Below are 22915 nucleotides of genomic sequence, written 5' to 3'. Positions count from 1 at the left end.
TCTCCTTGTCAGCCTCTCTCGATCTCTAATTGCTCTCTCGCTCCCGCTGAGTTCAAGCCTCGAGGCTAAATGGTTTTCACGGTGAGAGAAAGAGTGAAGAAAAACACAAAGCAGTGTGAGGAGAGATTCTGAGTTCTGGAATTATTACTGATGATGGGTCTCGCAGCAGGTGTGTGTATATGTGTGTGTGTGTGTGTGTGTGTGTGTTTGTGTGTGTATATGTGTGTATATGTGTGTGTGTGTGTGTGTGCCCGTGGCCCCCTGACACACTCTCCCTGTCTTCCTAGACTCGACCAGCTCTTTCTAATAGCACTTGACTGTGAGGGTGTGTGTTGTGAATTAAAATAGGCTCCAGGAACGGATTTACGATTGAATGGTTCCAGGTACTGGCCACGCCTTTATAAACACACACATGGACCAATCTATTGGTACCAGAGGCGATTTTACTGTAGGATCAATAGCTTTAGGGGTGCTGAACACCCAACAAACCCAGTACAACTGCCCTCGTTTAACTCTTTGAACTCTAGGTGTGTTTTTTCTCCATTTTTGTTTTCAGTTCCTCTTTTTCAGGTCTTATAACACAGTAATTATATCAGACAGACACATGAGCCATGATCTCTTTTACTCCAGAAGACATACGGCTGCTCAAAAATATAATCATTTAAAATAATGTGTGTGAGAGGAAGCAGAATTGTTATATTTTCCTAGAAATGGTCATGTTTTGCTCAAAATTTTACCAAGCACCTTTTTATTTAATTTTTTTTTTTAACTTATTTTTGAATGTATAGACTTTAAACATATTCACACCTAAGATATATCTGTTCAAAAATGGTTAGACCAGAGTGTTTATGAATTGAAAAGCATAAGAATATTGATGATTAAAAGTTCATTACATGCATTATTAATTATTACTTTGATCAAATACATGGAGAAACAGCATCAAGCAGATTTTTTTTTCTTGATAATCAATAATCACACCTCTAGCATACATGTAGATTAAATTACAAAAAAACCTGACACTCAGAGCAGACTATGCCTTTCAGTATTTTGAGGATCAGGACACACAAAGAAAACAATACTGTATATAGAAAAATGTAAAGTTTTTATTCTAAATAAATAAAAATACGTTTAGTGCAAAATAACTACTTATATTAGTCAAAGTGTGCAAGTAAAATAAAAACTATATAAAGTATATAAAGTAGTGCGCACACCATACCTAGCTTTAGTTTGAGTAAAGCAGGTAGTCACACTTTTTCTGTGAACACTTTTGAGTCTGATATTTACTGATATTATTTGGTTTGAAACATCATATAAATACGTTTGAAGCACTAAAGGTAAATAATATTGGTTGGGGAAGGAGATCTATCACTTTTTTTAGGTGTTTTTCTCAATGGGTTTCTTGTAGATTTAGCTTTACAGCACTGGGATGAGATTGTAATTTTTAGAAAGAGTAAGCTCCGCCCTGATTAACCATATATGGATTATGTTGATGTGTGAATTGATTCCTGAGTAATTAAGCTGAGAACACAAGGTGCGGTCTTGGACAAAAAATCTGTGTGTAGGGTTCTAAGAGTTAGAAAAATCGCTAATAATTAATTAATAATAAATAAATATCCTCATATCCTCATCATATCTCCAGGGCTCTGTACTTGGACCCCTTCTCGTTTCCATCTATGCCACCTTTCTTGCATTACATTACATTTGGCAGACGCTTTTGTCCAAAGCGACTATGATGTACATTTAGTAATATAGACATAGAGGTTTAAGGCTAAAAAAAAATAAATTAATTAATTAAACAGGGCCTAAAGGAGGAACAGGGCCTAATAGGAATAGTGGGATAGAGGAGCAAAAAAAAGGGGGGATAAAGGAAATGAGGTTAGAAGTAGTTAGTTTGTTATGCCAGGTTCATACTACAAGATTTTGGGCCAGTTTTCCACATGTTTACATACTGGAAAGTGTTTGGAAGCCAATTTACTGTCAACTGATTGTCCAGCAAAGATCCATTTCTGCAAGCACGCCACAAACAGAGAGGCAAAAGCATACCTCAGGCGACTCTGTTTGTGGCGTGCTTGCAGAAATGGCTTCTTTTGCATCCCTCTCCCATACAGCTTATCCTTGTGCAAAGTGCGCTGTATTGTTGACCGATGCACAGTGACACCATCTGCAGCAAGATGATGCTGCAGCTCTTTGGAGGTGGTCTGTGGATTGTCCTTGACTGTTCTCACCATTCTTCTTCTCTGCCTTTCTGATATTTTTCTTGGCCTGCCACTTCTGGGCTTAACAAGAACTGTCCCTGTGGTCTTCCATTTCCTTACTATGTTCCTCACAGTGGAAACTGACAGGTTAAATCTCTGAGACAACTTTTTGTATCCTTCCCCTGAACAACTATGTTGAACAATCTTTGTTTTTAGATCATTTGAGAGTTGTTTTAATGAGCCCATGATGCCACTCTTCAGAGGTGATTTTTACATTTTAATACATTTTACAGCCTTTGGAGCCACTGGATTCCATTGGCAAAGTGCAGAAATTCAATGTCTCCAATAGGCGGCGCTTTTTTGAGAAAAATTAAAGGGTTTTAAGTGCACCTTATTAGACAGGACAGTTTTGAATCATCACCTCCAGCGGCACCAGCAGCAGCGTTAGCTTAACACAGGCTAGCGCTCAGCCATGGCATGCTTGTCCGCAGTGCTAGCTCGTCTTTTGTGGAAAAAAGGGAAAGAAAATGGCTCTGCTAATGCAGTCTGAGAGCCAGAACAGTAACTTAACTAGCCAGGCTAGACTAAGCTAAGCTAAGTTAATGCTGAGCTAAAGCAAGCTAACACTAACTTAACCACAGTCCAGCAGGCTAGCTAAAACCAACACCACCAAGCAAAACCATACACCGTTTTGTAGTTAAGTTTCAGTTCTGTTACAGTTGTTGTGGAACTACTTTTTGGCGGAAGGCTCAGTCCATATTAAAGCCAATGTCAATTTATTTTATTTCAGCAATGTTACTTTTGACATTTCCATATTGTTAGTATTCGTTTAGTCGGGAACTGTAATGTGAGAAATGTCCTAATAAAGTTGCAATGCAAACCTTTGTTATGTCACATGTTATCAGAACATTCCTAAAACATTTTTTTCTGTAATATTACAGGCTAACCTTCCTAATCTTTTTTTTTTTTTAAACATTGATAAATGTCCTTATAACGTTATCTAATAGTTGGGATTACCCCATGTGAAAACTGCAGCCCCAGCACTACTAGAGTGTTTCATTAGTTGGGTTGCCATCTAGCATTGTGTGGGTGGCGCTAAGCTAACCTCATCCCAAAGGAAGGGCTAATTTATTTCATTTGCCAGTTTACCTAGCACAGTTTAGCTAGCATTGCTAAGGAAGACTTGGTTACACAAACAGGGAGACTATCATCAGGGCTAATTCACTGCAGGAAGGACCCACTAAGCAGGACACACTAATGGTAAAGGTTATCTATAGAGAAAGCCAGTCTCTAAGATTATCAGACTGTGAAATTACCTTTTCATTAATTTCCAAAATACGGTGAGCTGATTAGTTCTGTCATTGCAGTAACTAAACAACATATATTATATGACCTCAAGGGTCCCTTTTACAAGGATGATGTCACAACTGAGCCTGCTCTGGTCTTCTGATGTGTGACCAGAGTCAGTGAGATTTACAGTGGCTTGCAAAAGTAAATTTTGTCACCTTAGAACCATTGTTATATACAGGGGTTGGACAATGAAACTGAAACACCTGCTTTTAGACCACAATAATTTATTGTGGTGATGGACAGTTCTGGTGGAAACAGGAGAGTTGAGGTGCACATTGAATTCTGCCGTGATTTGGGCAGCCGTGGTTTTCGTAGTTCAGTTTCATAGTTCCGGCGCTGACGTGAGTGGCAGCCTTCCAGCTGCTCCATGTAGCATTTCACCTTGAGTGAACTTTTTTAGTCTTTACTTTCTCTGTTCGTCTTTTACTACGCGGTAGTGTGTGATTTTTTTTGTATCCTATGGATACGGATTGCCATATTCTGCACATGGGCTGCAGAAACTTTTTTTACTCGAGGGAAGAACTTCTCGTGCTGAGAGCTAATGCGTCGCTTCAGGGGCTCAAAAAACGGTGCTAAGCTAAAGGCTAAACAACGGGAGAACCGCTGGAGATATAAGCTTTGTATTCCGGCAGTGGTGATGGGAAACGTGAACTCGCTGGTCAACAAGACGGATGAACTTGAATCTACCGTGAGTGCAGTGTCTTCTGCTTCAGAGAGGCTCTTGCGTCCACAGTTAATCCTGTTGGATTTGGTTCGTCCTTCTTGGTGGTTTGCTGACATTACCCTGGATATCGTGGCTCTTGATGCATCAGAAAGACTTGCTGTCTTGGTCACAGATGCGCCAGCAAGACGTGCACCAACAATTTGTCCTCTTTTGAACTCTTGCTGTACTCTCGCAGAACTGTGCTCTTACCCTGCTAAATGACCTTCACACTCTTCACACAGGATGGTCCAATTAAGCCATGGAACCTCCCACACTAAAATGACAGGTGTTTCAGTTTCATTGTCCAACCCGTGTATATATATATATATAAATATATATATATATATATATATATACACATAACAATAAGTATCCTGATATATATATATATATATTTTTTTAACCTTGACCTTTTTAACCAGCTATCAGAAACATATCATCACAGTTTACATAGTTAGCTCCGTTACCTTTCTTTTAGAGAAATCATCGTATATCCAGATTTATTTTAACAAGGGGGGGAGGGGGCCTCCCTACTAGCACATCGAGCTCCGCAAAACCAGCAAGCTGATTGGCTGTTTCTCCTGAAGGGCGGAACTTTATCCTTAAACTGGCTCTGTGATTAGCGTTAAGAGATTTTCCATTTACACAGCGTTCAGTGGCCTGTCTACTCATTAATAAGACAGCTGAGCTGAGTGAAACAATTCGGGGCTACTGGATAATTATTCGGGGCTAAAGCCCCAGAAGCCCAGGCCAGGCGACGCCCCTGATGTGTCACATTTGTTGCTAAATGTTTGTAAAATGTAAAAAAGCTGGGCTGGTTGACCAGCATGACCAACAAGACCTCTATACAGTATGCAGCATGCCAATATACACAATACTGATTAAGAGCTGGTTACCAGCTAGCTTACAAGCAAAACCTTGACTTGAGCTGTATATTTCAACAGGGACCACACACACACACACACACACACACACACTTCATTAAAAATCCAGTGACAGCCACCACCTCGGCCCTGCCAACACCTAGTATATTCAAAATGCTCCCTAAGCATAGAGAGAAATGAGAAATGCAATAACCGCGTGAGCCAGAACGCGGGACTGAGCGCCACACGCGTGCGCCAAGGTTACTTTGATTCCTCTATCCAGGGACTCCACGGTGGCAGCGCGTACACACGCTCACACACTGCTTTCTGCCGCTAATGCGCTTCCAGCTGCTACAGATACACACACACACACAAATACACACACACACATATACACAAACACACACAGAGAACAGAGAGCCTCAGAACACAGTGAAGCAGTGCATTGTTTGAAAAGTGTGTTTCTGTGTAACGCTTTGCTCAGTGTGACGCCATTGAGGGTCGAGACAGGGGTGGCTCACTCCCCGCCGACAGCCGAGGGGCCTGGAGACCACCGAGACCCAGAAAGAGAGAGAGAAGGAGGAGAGAGAGTGCATGATACAAAGAGAGAGAGAAAGAAAGAGAGAGAGAAAGAGAGAGAGATTGTGTGTGAGACAATTTGTGGCAGCTTGTCACAACCAGAGACACAACCAGTCAAACAAATGACAAAGAATTATTAATCTATTGTACTCGTGATCAAGTGAATCTCATCTGCTTTTAACCCTATCCACCCCTTTTCAGAGTGAATAGTGTGAATAGGTAATGGAAAAAATATATATCTATTATGTATTAAAATGATCAGGATGTGTCATCAGATATTAAGGAGACTTGAATAATTTAAAAACTGATATCTCTCGATAGCACCGCTGCTTAAGCCAGTTCTTATATTCTTCTTTAAATTAGCCATTACTGTCTATTATATCACAATTAGTTCCGACCATGCAATGTGATTGGCTGAAAGGCGTTTTATGAGTGACATTATCAGCCGGTAATGCACTGTAACCAAAGCTCGAAGGTAACCTAGCAACGATGCAGCACTTACAAACCAAATACAAACCAAATGTGATGTCATTATACACCACTGGGGGCGGATTGCAGAGACGCCATGTCTCCAATAGGCGACACAGGCAAAGATGTGGTCCTTCAAATTAGCCCCGCAATTAGAAAATATGCATTATTACACACATTATCAGCCACCCATATCAGATTAAGAGTTATTAAATATATATATTTTTAGTTAAAATAGAGTATTTTAAGATTAATGTAAGGTGGACTCTTGTAATTCTGCATGTCTGGCCGCTGGGAGGCGCCGAAGTAGACAAAAGTTTAATTCTTAAAAAAAATAAATAAATAAAATGTCTTTCAGTCAAACGAGCGCTTGACTATAATCTACACAGATTTCTCTCCTAAAAACTGTTTATTTGGGTGAGTAAAGCGCTTCCATTTATTAACAGTAAGAGTAGATTTACACAATTTTGACTGAAAGGTCAAGAAAGACTGAAAGCTACAAGCAGAGCAGCTATGGAACTATTTTTTTTTTTTTCGCTGAGTATTTATAACCAAACAGATCTTATTTTCTCATCTTCTTTAACTCAAAATATTTTAATAAACAGAGGTAATGGAACTGTGGTATAATCACAATAATACACTCGAGATTTGAGCTATAACATGTAATATTGACACTGCTGTGCTGATCTTTGGCACTCGGCCTGAAGCCAATATTACACGTTATAGCACAAACCTCAAATGTATTATTGCTTAATTCTCCAGTCCTATTTCTACACTCCGGGTTGCCAGGTACGCAACTGGAACAGACACTGCAACAGAAACTGAATTACTGTTGATGCTACACAACCTAAACTCCATGAGCAGAGACAGAATCAAAAGTGTGTTTGATATATGGAAACAGCTTGGAACCCAGAAGGACTACAAGACAGATGCGAAGCTGGCTTATTCTCTTCTAAACTGGTAGCATGCACTGAGCAGCTTCTAGATTTTGAACAGTTTAAAACAAGAAGTGGGCTACAGCTTGTTTACAGTTATTGTTAATAAGGGGCAGCAGATACCAGTCCAATTTTCAAGCTTTTTAAACTCTCTGACCAAATTTCTTCCAACAATCAGCAGCCATTGACTCCTCTAATAAGCTTCCTAACACTCTGAACATTAAACGTATCTCAAGAAACAGGAGAAGCCTATAATTAATAATAAGCCTATAGTTAATCGGGTTATTAGGGTTTAGAAGAAACAGTGCAGGTCACGTTGAGGTCATGAAAACCAAACAAAAACTTTCAGAGAGAATTGCTGGTTGGGTTGAAAGAAAGGCGACTGTCAGTCTGCATTTCAATTACGTGTTTTGTCAATAAATTCATGCAAGAACTGATGCAATACTCTACACATAACACGTTTTATCTTCCCCCAGACTGAAATGAGAATGTGAGAGAAACAGAGGGAGAGAGAGAGAGAGAAAGAGAGAGAGAATTAGAGGTACAAAGAGAGGGGTAGAGGAGAAGAACAGAAAGAAAAAGAAAAAGGAAAAGAGAGAGCTAAAATTTTAGTTAGTAGAACGTTTTCTGAACGTCTGTTAACATTCTCTGTTAGACAGTCAGAGAACTAAAGAGTGATAGAGAGAGAGAGGAAAAGAGAAATAACATAAGATAGAGAAAACTGATGGTGAGATAGTGAGAGAAAAAGAGAGAGAACGAAAAAGTAGTAAAGAGAGATAGCGAGAGATATAGAGAAAGAAACAGACAGTGAGAGAGAAAGAGCGAGGAATAGAACGAGATAGAGAGAGAGAGATTGAGTGAGAACTAGAACATAGATTGAGAAAGAGAGACAGAGAAAGAGAGAGAGTAGTAGATATAGATAGAGTGAGAGAGAAACAGAGAGTGAGAGAAAGAGAGAGGTAAAGATAGAGAGTAGTAGAGATAGATAGAGTGAGAGAGAAACAGACAGTGAGAGAAAGACAGAGGAAAAGAGAGAGAGTAGTAGAGATAGATAGAGTGAGTGAAAAACAGACAATGAGAGAAAGACAGAGGAAAAGAGAGAGAGTAGTAGAGATAGATAGAGTGAGAGAGAAACAGAGAGTGAGAGAAAGAGAGAGGTAAAGATAGCGAGTAGTAGATAGATAGAGTGAGAGATAGAACATAAGATAGAAAGAGAAACCGATAGTGAGAGACAGAAAGAGATAAAAATATCTAAAATATCCAAACAATTAATTACAATGATAATTAATGTCTAATTAAATGTAGCAAATTGTTTATGTATATGTAAATTGTTTATGTATACGTAAATTGTTTATGTATATGTTATATATATATATCTATATATCTTATAACTGATCAAATGTTGTTCTTTTTCTTTCAATTAATCATTTAATCAATTAATGCTTTGGCAATACTTTTATTTACTATGGTCATGCCAATAAAGCTTATTTGAATTGAATTGAATTGAATTGAATTGATAAAAAGTAGAAAAGAGAGACAGAGTAAGAGATACAGACAGTGAACGAAAGAGAGAGGGATAGAAAGAGAATGGTAGAGAGAGATAAAGTGGACAATAGAACATAGATTTAGAAAGAGAGAGAGAGATAGAGGTAATGAGAGACAGTAGTAGAGAGATAGAGTGGGATAGAACATAGAAAGAGAGATAGAAAGAGACAGAGAGAGAGGGAGGTAGGTAAAGAGAGAGTAGTAGAGAGATAGAGTGAGAGAGAAACAGACAGTGGGAGAAAGAGAGGAAAAGAGAGAGTGGTAGAGCGATAGAGTGAGAGTTGGAACCTAAGATTGAGAGTGAGAGAGAGAAAGAGAGAAGGGTGTAAAAAGAGATAGAGTAAGATATATAGAGAGAAACAGACAGTATGAGTAAGAAGAGAGAGATAAAGAGAGAGTAGTAGAGAGAATAACACACAGCAATAGAGAAGGAAAGAGAGAGAGGTCCAAAGAGAGATTGAGAGAGTGAGAGATACATAGATTGAGAAAGAGAGAAGGAGCAAGATAAAGAGAGATAGAGTGAGAGATAGAACATAGAAAAAGAGAGAGAAGGCTGCCTGTTTTTTCAAGGTAGCTCTCTAAAGCAGTGCACGTTTTTCATTGCTGTCTGACTGTGTGACTGAGACACCTGAACACACCTCACACACACACACACACCTCACACACACACACACACACACACACACACACACACACACGCACGGTGCACACCACTAACATCAAGACCTGACAAGACAACCTGGCGGTTAAGTGAGTCTCGCGTTTACAGATCTGATCTAACACCTGTTTACACGCCATAAAAGCCGAGTTTGAAGAGCGCACGTGTTTAAAATCAGCGCAGGGAGCGCAGAACAATGCCTCTACAAGACCCGCATTAGCATCGCACCAGGAGACGCATCAATCTTCAGAGACGCTCATAAACATTTATGGCTCCACTCCCCTGTCGCTTTCACACGCTGAAGGAATGCTGATTGTGAGGACGATTATTAAAATGAAGTTGAATAGGTGTGAAATTTTGAAACACTGGAGATAATCGGAGAGATACGAGTCCCCTGATAGGTCTATAACACAAACACACAAAGACAGTTAGCAGGAATGGCGGGGGTCAAGTTGAGGTCTGCAAAAAAAAAAATCTGAGAAATCTGCTCTGAACGAATATCAGACAACGATAACAAAAAGGAAAAAAATATCCAAACCAATCTGGCCCTGTGTGAAAAATGATTTGCCCTCTAAACCTTAATAACGTGATTGTCTCACTGGCAACTGTCTTTCACATCTCTGGGAAGTGGGAATTTTGTTCAACTCTTCTTTACAGAATTGTTTTCATTCAGACACATTGATGGATTTTCCAGCATGAACCTCCTGTTTAAGATTATTCACAGCATCTCAATCAGTAGCCCAATCCAAAGATTTTTAAGCCATTCAGAAGTGTTTCATTCAGACTTGTTTGTGTGCTTTGGGTCATTGTCCTGCTGCAGAACCCAAGTACAACTGAGCTTGAGTTCAAAAACAGATGGCCAGATATTCTGGATCTCCTTCAGGATTGTTTGGTAAATAGCAGAATTCCTGGTTCTATCTATTACAGCAAGTTGCAAGTTCAGGTCCTGAAGCAGCAAAGCAGCCCCAGACCATCACACACTACCACCACCATGTTTTACAGTCAGTATGATGTTCATTTTTTTTTTAAATGATGTGTTAGATTTATGCAGATGTAACAGGACACACCTTCTAAAAAGTTTCACTTTTCTCATGTCAGTCCAAATAATATTTATCCAAAGTCCTGGAGATCACAAATATATATATATATATATATATATATATATATATATTTTTTTTTTTTTTTTTTTGACCAAAGTGAAATGGGCTTGTTTTGAAACTCTCCAATGGAGACCATTTTAACCAGTCTCTTTCTTATTATTTGATCATTAACACTGACATAAACTGAGGCAAGTGAGACCTGCAGTTCTTTAAATATTGTTCTGGGCTCTTTTTTGACCTCCTGAATGAGTTGCCCATGCCCTTTTGGTATAATTTGGTTGGCTGGTCACTCCTTGAAAGGTTCACCAGTGTTTCATGTTTTCTCCACTTGTGAATAATAACTCTCACTGTGGTTCGCTGTTCACATATATACACCTCTGGAAAAAAATTAAGAGACCACTTAAAAATTAAGAGTTTCCTTTATTTTACCAAATTGAACAACCTCTGGAATATAATCAAGAGGAAGATGGATGATCACAAGCCATCAAACCAATCTGAACTGCTTGAATTTTTGCACCAGGAGTAAAGCAGCATAAAGTTATCCAAAAGCAGTGTGTAAGACTGGTGGAGGAGAACATGCCAATATAAGGCATGAAAACTGTGATTGTGATTTAAAAAACAGGGCTATTCCACCAATTCAACTGATTTCTGAACTTATAAAACTTTATGAATGTGAACCTTTCTGTTTTCTTTGCATTATTTGAGGTCTGAAAGCTCTGCAAATTTTTCGTTATTTCAGTCATTTCTTATTTTTTGGAAATAAATGCTCTAAATGACACTATTTTTATTTGGAATTTGGGAGAAATGTTGTTTGTAGTTTATAGAATACAACAACAATGTTCATTTTACTCAAACATAAACCTATAAATAGTAAAATCAAAGAAGCTGATTTAGAAACTGAAGTGCTCTCTTAATTTCTTTCAGAGCTGTAGACATAGCTTTTATATGTAAATAAGATATATATATATATATACTATTGTTTTATATTTTGGTCTTTTAAATGTAATAAAGTAATGAAACATTTAAAAAAAAAAGTAAAAATATATATTTTTATGAAAAATGAGTGCATTATCCTAATTGAAGCATTACCTGTTAGAGGTAAGAAACAACATTGCACTAAATATTGGTAGAATAATTAGTAATGGAGATAGTAATTAAATATGTACACTGCTTATTAGGATTTTTTTTTTTTCCGTTTCAGATATCTTTTGGCTAATTAAACATGCACAGGGTCAAATTAACCCCGGAACACCATTGCTGTTCCTGACAAATGAACATAACAGGAGGGTTAAACCCTGTGATATATTAATACTCAATGTGTTAACCTGCCAAACATGCATTATCTACTGTATATGTCAGCATTATTGTGTACAAACACAAGAGGAAAGACATCAATCTTAAGATAAGGTCTTAAACATTTATAACACCACTCCACAATCGCTCTTAGATGCAAAAAAAGAAATGTGTAAAATATGGATGTTTATGAAAATGAGCTTCTACATGTTTAAACAGCCGCAAAACTCGCGATAAACAGCGCAATATTGAATCTCGCTTCTGCAGGAAATGAGTCCCCTGATAGGCCCCTAACATGAACACATATATACATAATGACTCGTAACATGTCTACAACTGAGCAACGTAAAACCCTGCGCGGTTGTGGAAATTACACAGCATTTCTATAAATACCCAGCCTGCAGAATCCTTCATCATCTTACAGCCTCTTATTAGCCGAGAACCTACCAGTGCACTAATTACACCAAAAATACTACCCAGTAGTACTCCAGCTAATGTGGGACTCTACGTGGATCTATATTCACAACACTTCAAGTTAATTCCCCTGATTTCTGTGCATTATTTCTGCATAAGGCAGTGGTTAAGATGTGATAATCTTTAAAGCAGGCTGGTGTGAAACCACTGCTTTGCTGTAGAGCAGCGGTTCCCAACCTTTTTTGCAAATTGCAGCCCAATTAATTCACCACACAGCATCCTGTGGTCCATGCAAAAGTGTTAACTGACCACGTATGATCTGAACAAATACAGCCCAGTAATTTAACTGATATATACAGCTCTGAGAAAAATAAGAAACCACTTAAAATTTATGAGTTCCTTTTATTTTACCAAATTGAAAAGCCATAAAGTTGTCGAAAAGCAGTGTGTAAGACTGGTGGAGGAAAACATGCTAAAATGCATAAAAACTGTAATAAAAAATCAAGGTTATTCAACCAAATATTGACTTCTACACTTTTTCGATTTTTGCAAATAATTGCTTCAAATGACAATATTTTTCAATGTTTTGGAGTTTGGAAGTTTGTCAAACTTCCACTTTTTGGGCTTTTAATCCTCACTGCTCCCCAAGTGACACATCACCCTTTAATGGCAATGAATCAGTATAAATCAGTAGATCGCCTTCTACTGTTCGATGTATAAGATGAATCAGTAGATTGTTCTGTACTGTTTGATGTATAAGATGAATCAGTAGATCTATCAGATTAATCAGTAGATCTTCCTCTACTGTTTGATGTATCAGATGAATCAGTTGTATCAGATAGATCAGTAGATTGTTCTCTACTGTTTGATGTATCAGATGAATCACTAGATCTTCCTCTACTGTTTGATGTATCAGATGAATCAGTACATCGTCTTCTACTGTTTGATGTATCAGATGAATCAGTAGATCGTTCTCTACTGTTTAATGTATCAGATGAATCAGTAGATAGTTCTCTACTGTTTGATGTATCAAATGAATCAGTATATCTTCCTCTACTGTTTAATGTATCAGATGAATCAGTAGATCGTTCTCTACTGTTTAATGTATCAGATGAATCAGTAGATAGTTCTCTACTGTTTGATGTATCAAATGAATCAGTAGATCTTCCTCTACTGTTTGATGTATCAGATGAATCAGTAGATTGTTCTCTACTGTTTGATGTATCAGATGAATCAGTATATCTCCCTCTACTGATTAATGTATCAGATGAATCAGTAGATTGTTCTCTACTGTTTGATGTACCAGATGAATCAGTAGATTGTTCTCTACTGTTTGATGTATCAGATGAATCAGTATATCTCCCTCTACTGATTAATGTATCAGATGAATCAGTAGATTGTTCTCTACTGTTTGATGTACCAGATGAATCAGTAGATCACCCTGTATTGTTTGATGTATCAGATGAATCAGTACATCACCCTCTACTGGTCAATATATTAAATGAATCAGTATGTTATAGGACATTCGTCAATATACTAGATAAAACATTCTATATCAGATATCTAGATTTTAGAACCATAGTAGTGCCGAAATCTGCACCCCCACCATGAAAAGCACCCTCTCTCAACAGAGCACACGCACCGTCTTTTTGAAAAAAGAATGGAGATAATTGCTTTAACTCAAGAAAAGGGGGTTCTTTTCCTGGCAGGGGTGCTGAATTCGGCACAACACCAGCCTTCACTGTTTGATATATGAGATGAATCAGTACATTGTCCTCTACTGGTCAATATAGTAAAAGAATCAGTATATTACACTGTACTGGTCGATATTACAGATGATTTAGCATATTACACTGCACTGATCGATATATCAGCCAAATAAATATATTGCCCTCTACTGATGAAAAGTTTAGATGAATTAGTAAATCGCCCTCTACTGGTCAACATATTAAATTAATCTGTATATTACATTGTATTGGTCAATATATCAGATAAATCAGCCTATCGCCATCTAGTGTTCAGTGTATCAGCTGTATTAGTATATTGCCCTCTACAAGTCAATGTTCCAGATAATCAAGTATATCGCCCTCTATATTTTTAATAAAAAACAAGATTTTATTTTTTTTTCTATTTTGTTCAGTTTTTGCTTCTAGGAGTAGTTTGTGATGCATAGAGTGTATAGGGATTTATAGAGCTTGATGTGATTATAAGAGCATTAGTGTACATACAGAATAAGAGCATTACGAACATATGCATACATGAATACACACACACACACACACACACATACACTTAAACACTCATAGCCTCATTCAGAACCCTGAGAGTCCTCCAAACTAAATCTGAGCTGTCAGAGTGTTAAGTATGATATGCGTGTGTGTGTGTGTGTGTGTGTGTGTGTGTGTGTGTGTGTGTGTGAGTGTGTGTGTGTGTGTTTGTGTTAGTGGGGGGTGTGGTGTTTAAAGTGTGCTTATCAGGACTGCAGTACACTCTGCAGGGGCACTTACAGCAACCTACTAAACACGGCTTTTAATAACTTCTAGTACTGTCAATCTGCAGCACTGGACACTGACACCTCGGGCGTTCTCTACCAGCTCATCATTTTCTCTCTCTCTCTCTCTCTCCTTCTCTCACTCTCTCTCCCCTTCCCTCCCACTCTATTCCATTGTCCACTTTCTCCTAATGATGGCCAGTACTGGCTCTAAACAGGCCTCTCATTATAAGGCTGGTGTGAGCGAGTATGTCTGGCTCTGTTGGGCTCAGGTAGACGTGTCCAGATACTAACGGCACAGGGGGGTCCAATAAGTGCCGCACAAGCAAGCGCACAGACAGGAAGACATCGCCACAGCATGAGCTGAGCTTTTTCAGTCCCGCAGTGCCGTCTGACTGCCTCAGGCAAACACACTGGATCATCATCATTCATTTACTCAGCACATTAGCCCCACCGCCTTCACCCATCCACACACCGCAATCCACTCACACACAGAGAGAGAGAGAGAGAGAGAGAGAGAGGTGCAGAGGCAAAGTGTGAGACAGGGGTAAAGAGAGAGAGCAGAGGGAGCGAGAGAGAAAGAGAGAGACAGAAAGAGGGGCACAGAGCAAGAGAGAGAGAGAAAAGAGGGACAAAAAGGGGCAAAGAGAGAGAGAGAGAGAGAGAGAGAGAGAGAGAGGTGCAGAGATACATAGAGAGAGAGAGGTGCAGAAAGAGAGGAACAGCGTGAGAGAAAAGGGCAAAGAGAGCAGGTAAGAGGAAGAGAGAAAAAGAGAGAGGAGAAGGAGCGAGAGAGAGACAGGGCAGAGAGATAGAGAGAGGGGCAAAGAGAGAACGAGAGAGAGAGAGGCAGAGAGACGCAGGGCAGATATATAGAGGCAGAGAGGGAGAGGGGAAAAAAGAGAGAACGAGAGAGAGAGAGGGCAGAGAGAAAAAGACAGAGAGAGACAGGGCAGAGAGATAGAGGTAGAGAGAGAGGGACAAAGAGAGAATGAGAAAGAGAAGCAGAGAGAGAAAGAGGCAGAAAGAGAGGGGCAAACAGAGAACAAGCGAGAGGGACAGAGAGAGACAGGGCAGAGAAATAGGGGCACAGAGAGAGCAAGAGAGAGGCAGAGAAAAAGTAAGGGAGAGAGAGATGGGGTAGAGTGAAAGAGGCAGAGAGGTAAAGAGGCAGCAGAAGAGGCAGAGAGAGAGAGAGAGAGAGGGGAAAAGATAAAGAGGTCCCGATATACACTTGAAAAATAAGGTTAAATAATGACACCATAGGAAAAATACAGAGAGAAAGATAGAAGGAACAATGTGAAAAAGAGAGAGGGAGAGAGACAATAAACAAGGAAAAAATTGAAAAGTTGAAAAGGAGAGAGAAAAAAATAAAAAGTGAGAGAAGAGACACAGAAGAGCGAAAAAGATATAGTATAGAGAGAGAGAATGAGAGGAAGAGCACGAAAGAGAGAAAAGAGAAAGATAAAGAGAAACAGAGAAGCAACAGAACAAAGGCACAAGTTCGCCAGGACTAACCAGCATCAGCATTAAGCAGCAAGTCAATTTACGCAATTCACTGATTTTCTTTCTTCGCCACTGACCCCGTCCCCTCCACCCGCCCTTTCCGCCCCCCTCGCTCTCCCTGGAGACTGAAGGCCAAGGTACTGTAAGGCATGAGTCACAGAGGACAGGACCTGGAGAAATTACAGGTTCCGACGTGATGTTTTCCTGCCCTACCTCCGTGCTCTTGATTGTCTGCGCAGAGGCCTGATTTGAATACCTCATCATCACGTTCACTGTAGTGCTAACAGCGGAGAATCAGAAGCTGGGCGGAGGCGCTGATTGGTACTTTATTTCCTGACCTGCCGAGGTTGGACTCCGCTGAGAACCAAATTGACAGAGATTGACAGAAAAATGACTGGGTGCATCAGACTAATGCCACGAAACGGTGAGATAAGAGTTTAATCAGGACACTCTTTCAGAGCCTTTCTCAGATAGAGGATGAGAAAAGGCCGACTTTTCTTATTTGTTATCCTCAGCGGGGAGAGCCGAGTGAGCAATCTCTGGTGCCTCAGTGCCTAATTGATTAATTTTAGGTCATTATGTGGTTGGAAAAGCCAGTCTTCCAGATGTGTGGAAAATCAATGGTAGTTAAAAGATGATGGCACCAGGTAGATGCTAATGGCCTCTGGTGGTGGATGGTGGTGGGGGACTAAGGACAGCATGTCTTGGACTTAAAATAAGAAGAACAGTGGAAGCAAGATATTGAGTTTTGTTTGTCTTACCCTTCCGATGAGGACAGGTTCTGGTCCGGCGTACTCCTCGATAACAAAAAACTGGTTCCAGATCCAACTGCGCCGTCTTCTCGAACGCGGTCCTTGCTTCGGACTCCAACTCTTATCCTCATCTTCCTCCGTCTCCTCAAAGACGAGGCCATGCCCACCTTGGCCAGGCCAGGTATCCACAGTGGTCCCTCGACTGCTAGTTCCTCCACCCCACTCTGGATTTGGGGGCAGCTTCAAAATGTGACTGCTGTCCACAGAATCGGAAGCTTTACTGGGATCTTGCGTGGCACTGAATTCCGGTATTGTCGTGTGAATATCCTGACCTTGATCCTCTTTCGCATTAATGCCTCTTTCAGCTTCTGGCTCCACAGAGTAGCTCCTTCTTGCAGAGATTTTAGAGGCAGTCTGAGAGGTGGCGTGCGATATTCCTTCATGCGCACTGACAGAAGAATCACTGTTGCCGGTAAAAGCATCACGATTGACCTCCGTGTTGGCGACAAGCTCGCTTTGCGCCGTTGAAGTCACGTGGGTGGTATAATGTTTGCTCCTCCAAGAAGCGGTGGCAGCTATACCCCTGGCCTCTGTCTTCTTTTCATCCTCTCTTGAACTTGAAGTGAGTTCACTAATTGGTTTCCAGAGAGTGTGACCCATCTGATCTGGATTAACATTGGGATTTGTGATGGTGCTCGAGTGTGGCTCGGCAATTAGAGTCCTATTATGAATCTCAGATTCGTGAACATCTGGAGTTACCGCCCGATCTTTCCTCTTTATTTCAGGTTGCTCCGCTTGGCTGCGATCCATATCAATCAAATCTCTCTTTCTGCTGTGACTAATCTTGTTCTGAAAATTCAGACCATTCTGCAGCTGGGAATTCACGATCCGCACAAGACTCTCTTTTGAGATGAGCTTCAAAACACCGTAGCTTCCAGTCAGGTTGATTTTGTGGGGCGAGTCTTGCGGCACTCCCTTTGGAACTCTGGCTTTGCTGAGAGTCCCGGGGCTTGGCCTCCCTCTGGACCTCGGAGGATACTTGAATCTGGTTCTGTTTAGGTGTAAACTAGAGTCCACCTTGTGGTGAACTGGATTTCCCTTTTCTATTTGTCCACTGTTCGTGCTATTCCTATACTTTCTTGACTCAAGCACGTCTCTAGTACCATCCACTGCCAGGCGTACCCTTTTATTTGAGTCATCCGACTGAAGAGGCGATTTAGAGTTATAATCAAGGAGCTCGTCTTGGTTTGAGACCGACGGTCCTTCGTTGTTCGGTTGAGCACCTTTTGAGTGGCCCCCAGCCTTGTCGTCCACTTTCTCAGCACCAATCAGTTCTTTTAGCCGAACTAACGGCATCCCGTTCTTTTCCATACTTAAATCCCGTGGCATGGTCTCTCCAAGGCCTCCGTGCGATTGAAGGGAATGAACCGATCCAAGTCCTCTTCTCCTGACAACCTTCGTGACTGACCCTGAACCCAAGAGGACCGACCCTTCCCACAGGCAGAGAGACACTAATAGGAGGACACACCTGTCAGTCATGTTGAGTGATTGGAGGTGTAGTGATCTAATTTAAGTGACAGCGAATGGAAGGAAGCGCTGGTTTTCTGGTTGTCTTCATTCTTTCTTCCGCGTCTATTTCCTCGCTCCCTCCACGTCTTCACTCCTCCATTACACGTCCTCTGCCAAAGCTGCAGGGCAGGTGTCAGTCACGCAGTCTCTCTCTCTTTCTCTCTCTCTCTCTTTTTTTTTTTTTTTTTTTTTACTTTTCCAGTATCTCACTCTCTCAATCCGAACCTCTCAGGGCAGAACCGTTCACTCAGCTTCCCGCGGAGGGTTGATCGCCCTGAGAGGAAAGATAAAGATAATTACGTTAAAACTTTAATCATAGCAGCCCGTTAATTAAACATGGAGTGACACAGCAAGGGTAGCAGAACACACAGACAAGCTGACAGACAGATGCTGATAACTTATGAATAATCACAGCACACTGCAACCGCTGCATATCTAGTACTTGGCACGCTGTTGTTAAGTGGATGCTTTCGAGATACTATGTTTACTCCTTGTTTAGTAATTGCATGGTTACATGGTGTTGACAAGTTCTCTGTCAGGTGGTAAGTTTATCTTTTAAAAGCATCTTAAATTGTGGGCTGCACTATTTTCAGAAGCATGTTCGGAGGCAAGTGTGCAGTGTGCAGGCATGCTCGCTGGCAAGGTGAGAGTGCTGTAGGCTCTTCTGCACCTTCTGTGTCTTTTCGATTTGAAGGTGAAAAGTTGTCTGGATGAACTGCGACTGTGCAAGTGCAGCTGCAATGCTTCGGCTGACAAAGTATCAAGTTGTGAGTAGAGATGCACCAATTTTGTGGCACGTAGAAATAGTGAAATAACTGAAATATATTTTACTGGAAAATAAATAATAATTTGTCATATTCTATGTATTGTCATATTGATGAGGGGAATGAGTGCCATCCACCTACCCAGAGAGAGCAAGGCCAATTGTGCTCTCTCAGGGATACAGCAGCTGATGGCAAGCTGCATGACAGGGATTCAAACCAGAACCAGAATCTCCCGATCATAGTGGCAGCGAATAGCCAGATACATTATGACACATTATGATTTTTAAGAAGCAGCGGTAGAACCACCCCTCCACACATCCCTCCAATAGAAACCAGCAGCATTGCACGTTAGAGATGAGAAACGACAGGTTTAAGTTCATTTTTATGCTCCTTCTCTAGAACATTCAGAATCACTTTTCACACTTCAGTTTATTCAATTTCTTACCTCCTAACAAACTGTCTGTTTTCCAGCTGAAAGATATTAGCTGTACAGGGCTAGGATGGTAATGTTAGCAAACCTAGCTAGCACATGTAGTCATAGCACCTGTTTCTTTACCAAAACAAAAAAAAACGGATGGATTTTTCTGTATGAATTAAAATTCTATGTGCAATTTTATTAGCAGTACTGAGGTACATGTATGACTTCATTTCACATTTCAGTGCTCAAGCAAATTCATAGTTAGAATAGCACTACTAAGGTAAATTCAGGACAAATTGCACTGTACAAGTAAACTAATAATATAATTAGAATAGTACCACATCATAATAAATCTACAACTAAAATTGCACTAGTAAGGTGGATAGCAAGCTAATATTTGATTAACAAATTAACAAAAATAACACTGCTGAGGTAAATGTAATGTGTTTTGTTGGTTTGTCTGCTGGGACTTTAAATAAAGCCATGGACGTTCTGTTTAAGATCATTATGCCACAGCATCTCAATCAGACTTTGACTCAGACACTCCAAAACCTAAAAACCTAAAGTCATTCAGAGGTGGACTTGTTTGTGTGCTTTGGGTCATTGTCCTGCTGCAGAACCCAAGTACTCCTGAGCTTGAGGTCACAAACAAATGGCCGGATATTCTCCTTCAGGATTGTTCGATAAACAGCAGAATACCTGGTTCCAGACCCTGACGATGCAAAGCAGCCCCAGACCATCACACTACCACCACCATGTTTTACGTTCAGTATGATGCTCTTTTTCTGAAATAATGTGTTAGTTAAATCCCTCTGGGTGCTTAGTGCCATGTGCACAGCGCGTTATTGCACTGCTAAAGACTCTTTATTACTCTCATATCTACTGTACCTTATTTTCATAATTTTCTGCAGTATCATAGACCCCAAAATATACCCCTGTGGAACGCCACAAGCAGAAGTATGATGATCCAAATAATACACAACCGTCCCGGCATTAGCATTAATAGCTGAACCCAGGGCTCAAGATGTTCTGTTTTGTAATTCTGGACAGCTTACAGCAAGGGATATTTTCTGGATGACAAAGCACTTTTCTCTAATGTACTCTTCTGTGAGAGTTGCTCTGTGTGAGCACACATTATCACTGGCCTTTTTTGTGTGTTAAGAGGTCAATGCAGGCATTAAAAGAAAAAAAAATGAAATTCATTTTTCATAAATTCATAATTTTTTGTGAAAAAAAGGGTTTAGGTGTTTCTATTTAGTCCTGTTTTATAACACTGAATTACTGATAGGGTTTGGTTTCATGGCTCTTGCTCATGAATATTCATACATGCAAACATATCGGCTCTGATTGGCTAACAGCACTGCAGCAGAGAACGCCTACCTGCCTTTCCACCCCCCAATCGCCCCCCTAACCACAGTCAAATTTACTGCACTAAAACTCAAAAGGACAAAATGTTTTCAGAGATACACATAACTTAGTTACATAGATATAGCAGTACTAGGAAAAGTTAACCCTTCAACTTCACTTAACGTCAGACTCTCAGTGAGAGGTGAGAGTCTGATTTGACTGGTGTTCTGTCGAGTTGTGCTGCCTTGTCAAACCATGCTTCCCTAGTGTATATTTAAGGTCATGGTAAAACGAAGAATCAACCGGAGATCTGATTTAAACCTATAGTTACCTGTTACACAAGATAGCTAACGCTAACTGGCTGCTGAAAACAGAAGCTGTAAACAGAGTAAACAATGCTGTTAGCTCCTCCTTATCTAACAAGACAGTGTCACCTCTACTGTAGCCGGGGGTTAGTGTTGCCTGTGTGGGCGGTCCTGAGCCGAGGTGGGCGAGGCCATGAAGTCACTGATTGACTTAGACACCCTAACGTCTCTCTGATCAACTGGTATTTCTGAGGATTTTCTTTTACTAGCTACTGCAAACAGTGAAGGCTGCATGCATATACAACCAATAGTATTTCACAAAAAAACAAGAAAACATGGATTTTAGCGCAAGAAGACGTTTAACCCTTTGAACCCTAGGTCTTATAACACAGTAATTATGTCAGACAGTCACATGCCCTGATCTCTTTTACTCCAAAAGACATTCGGCTGCTTAAAAATTTAATCATTTAAAATGTAAAAGGAAGCAGAATTGTTATATTTTCCTGGAACTGATCATGTTTAGGTCAAAATTTTACCAAGCGCCTGTTTTTTTTTGTTTTTTTTTTTTACTTATTTTTGAATGTATAGACTTTAAATATATTCACACCTAAGATATCTTTTTTAAAAGTGGTTAGACTAGAGGGTACAGTATGTGAGTTGAAAGCATAAGAATAGTGATGATATAAAGTTCATTACATGGCTTATTAATTATTACTTTGATCAAATACATGGAGAAACAGCATCAGGCGGAGTTATTTTTCTTATAATCAATAATCAATAATCACACCTCTAGGATACATGTAGATACTAAAAACCTGACACTCAGAGCAGCCTATGCTTTCCTTTCAGTATTTAGATCAGGACACACAAAGGGTTCTAAGGGTTAACAGCTAACAGTACAGTATCTTAAAAGTTCTCAGAACAGTGTTTTGGGGGAAGTGCACTGCTCGGCAGGGTTGTTTGTACAGTGCACTCTGTTGTTGGTTGTGTATCCGCGGTGTGTTCCTGTGGGCATTGCATCCTCGGTTGTGCCGTATGACACTCGAGAACTGTTGTGGGGCGCCGAGGCCCTGTCAGTGCATTCGCCGAGGCATGACTGAGATGTGAACATCCCCACAGGATCTCCCCTCCACCCCTTCTGCTCCCTCCATCCTCCCCTCCATCTCCCTCACCTCGCTCCCTCGCTTGTCCACTCACTTTTCCACTTTCATTTTTTTTAATCGCGGTCTCTGCTCACTTTCCTAAAAAGCCGTCATCAGTCCTTCCTCTCTTTCTCTCTCTCTTTCTCTCTCTCTCTCTAATGCCACCTCTCCCACTCACCAGCTGTCCCTCTCTGCCTGGCCATCTTTTTTATTCTATTCTATTCTATTCCTTTGCGCATCCCCACCCCACCTCACCACCACTCCCGCCACCACCACCACTGACACCACCCATCCATTTCTCTCTCTCTTGCTATTGTTTTAATATGCTGTCCTAGCTCTCTCCCTCCTTTCCCTCTGCTATCTGTGGCTACCTCTGTGTCAATCACGGCTCTGCCTTAACCTCCCTCACCCTCCCTCCTCTGTCTCGCCTCAATCAATCAGCCAATCTTCTCGGATGCCCCGGTGACATTGGGATTGACGGCTTGTCTAGCGCCCTCAACTGCGCCGAGAGCCGACTC

At 40.5% G+C, this 22915-nt stretch overlaps 1 protein-coding gene across 2 annotated transcripts in view; it reads right to left on the bottom strand.

The window, feature by feature from the left end:
• LOC103025951 (uncharacterized) overlaps positions 1-22915 on the bottom strand; it is a 379123-nt gene that overhangs the window by 208194 nt on the left and 148014 nt on the right. For both annotated transcript variants that reach the window (XM_049482198.1, XM_049482199.1), the window contains exon 4: positions 16862-18695. In XM_049482198.1, coding sequence (XP_049338155.1) covers positions 16862-18391 — 1530 coding nt within the window. In that variant the 5' untranslated portion in view covers positions 18392-18695. The remainder of the gene's footprint in view (positions 1-16861; positions 18696-22915) is intronic.

Source organism: Astyanax mexicanus, chromosome 8 (genome assembly GCF_023375975.1).
Source record: "Astyanax mexicanus isolate ESR-SI-001 chromosome 8, AstMex3_surface, whole genome shotgun sequence".
NCBI lineage: Eukaryota > Metazoa > Chordata > Actinopteri > Characiformes > Acestrorhamphidae > Astyanax > Astyanax mexicanus.
This window is presented reverse-complemented; position numbering and strand designations above follow the sequence as displayed.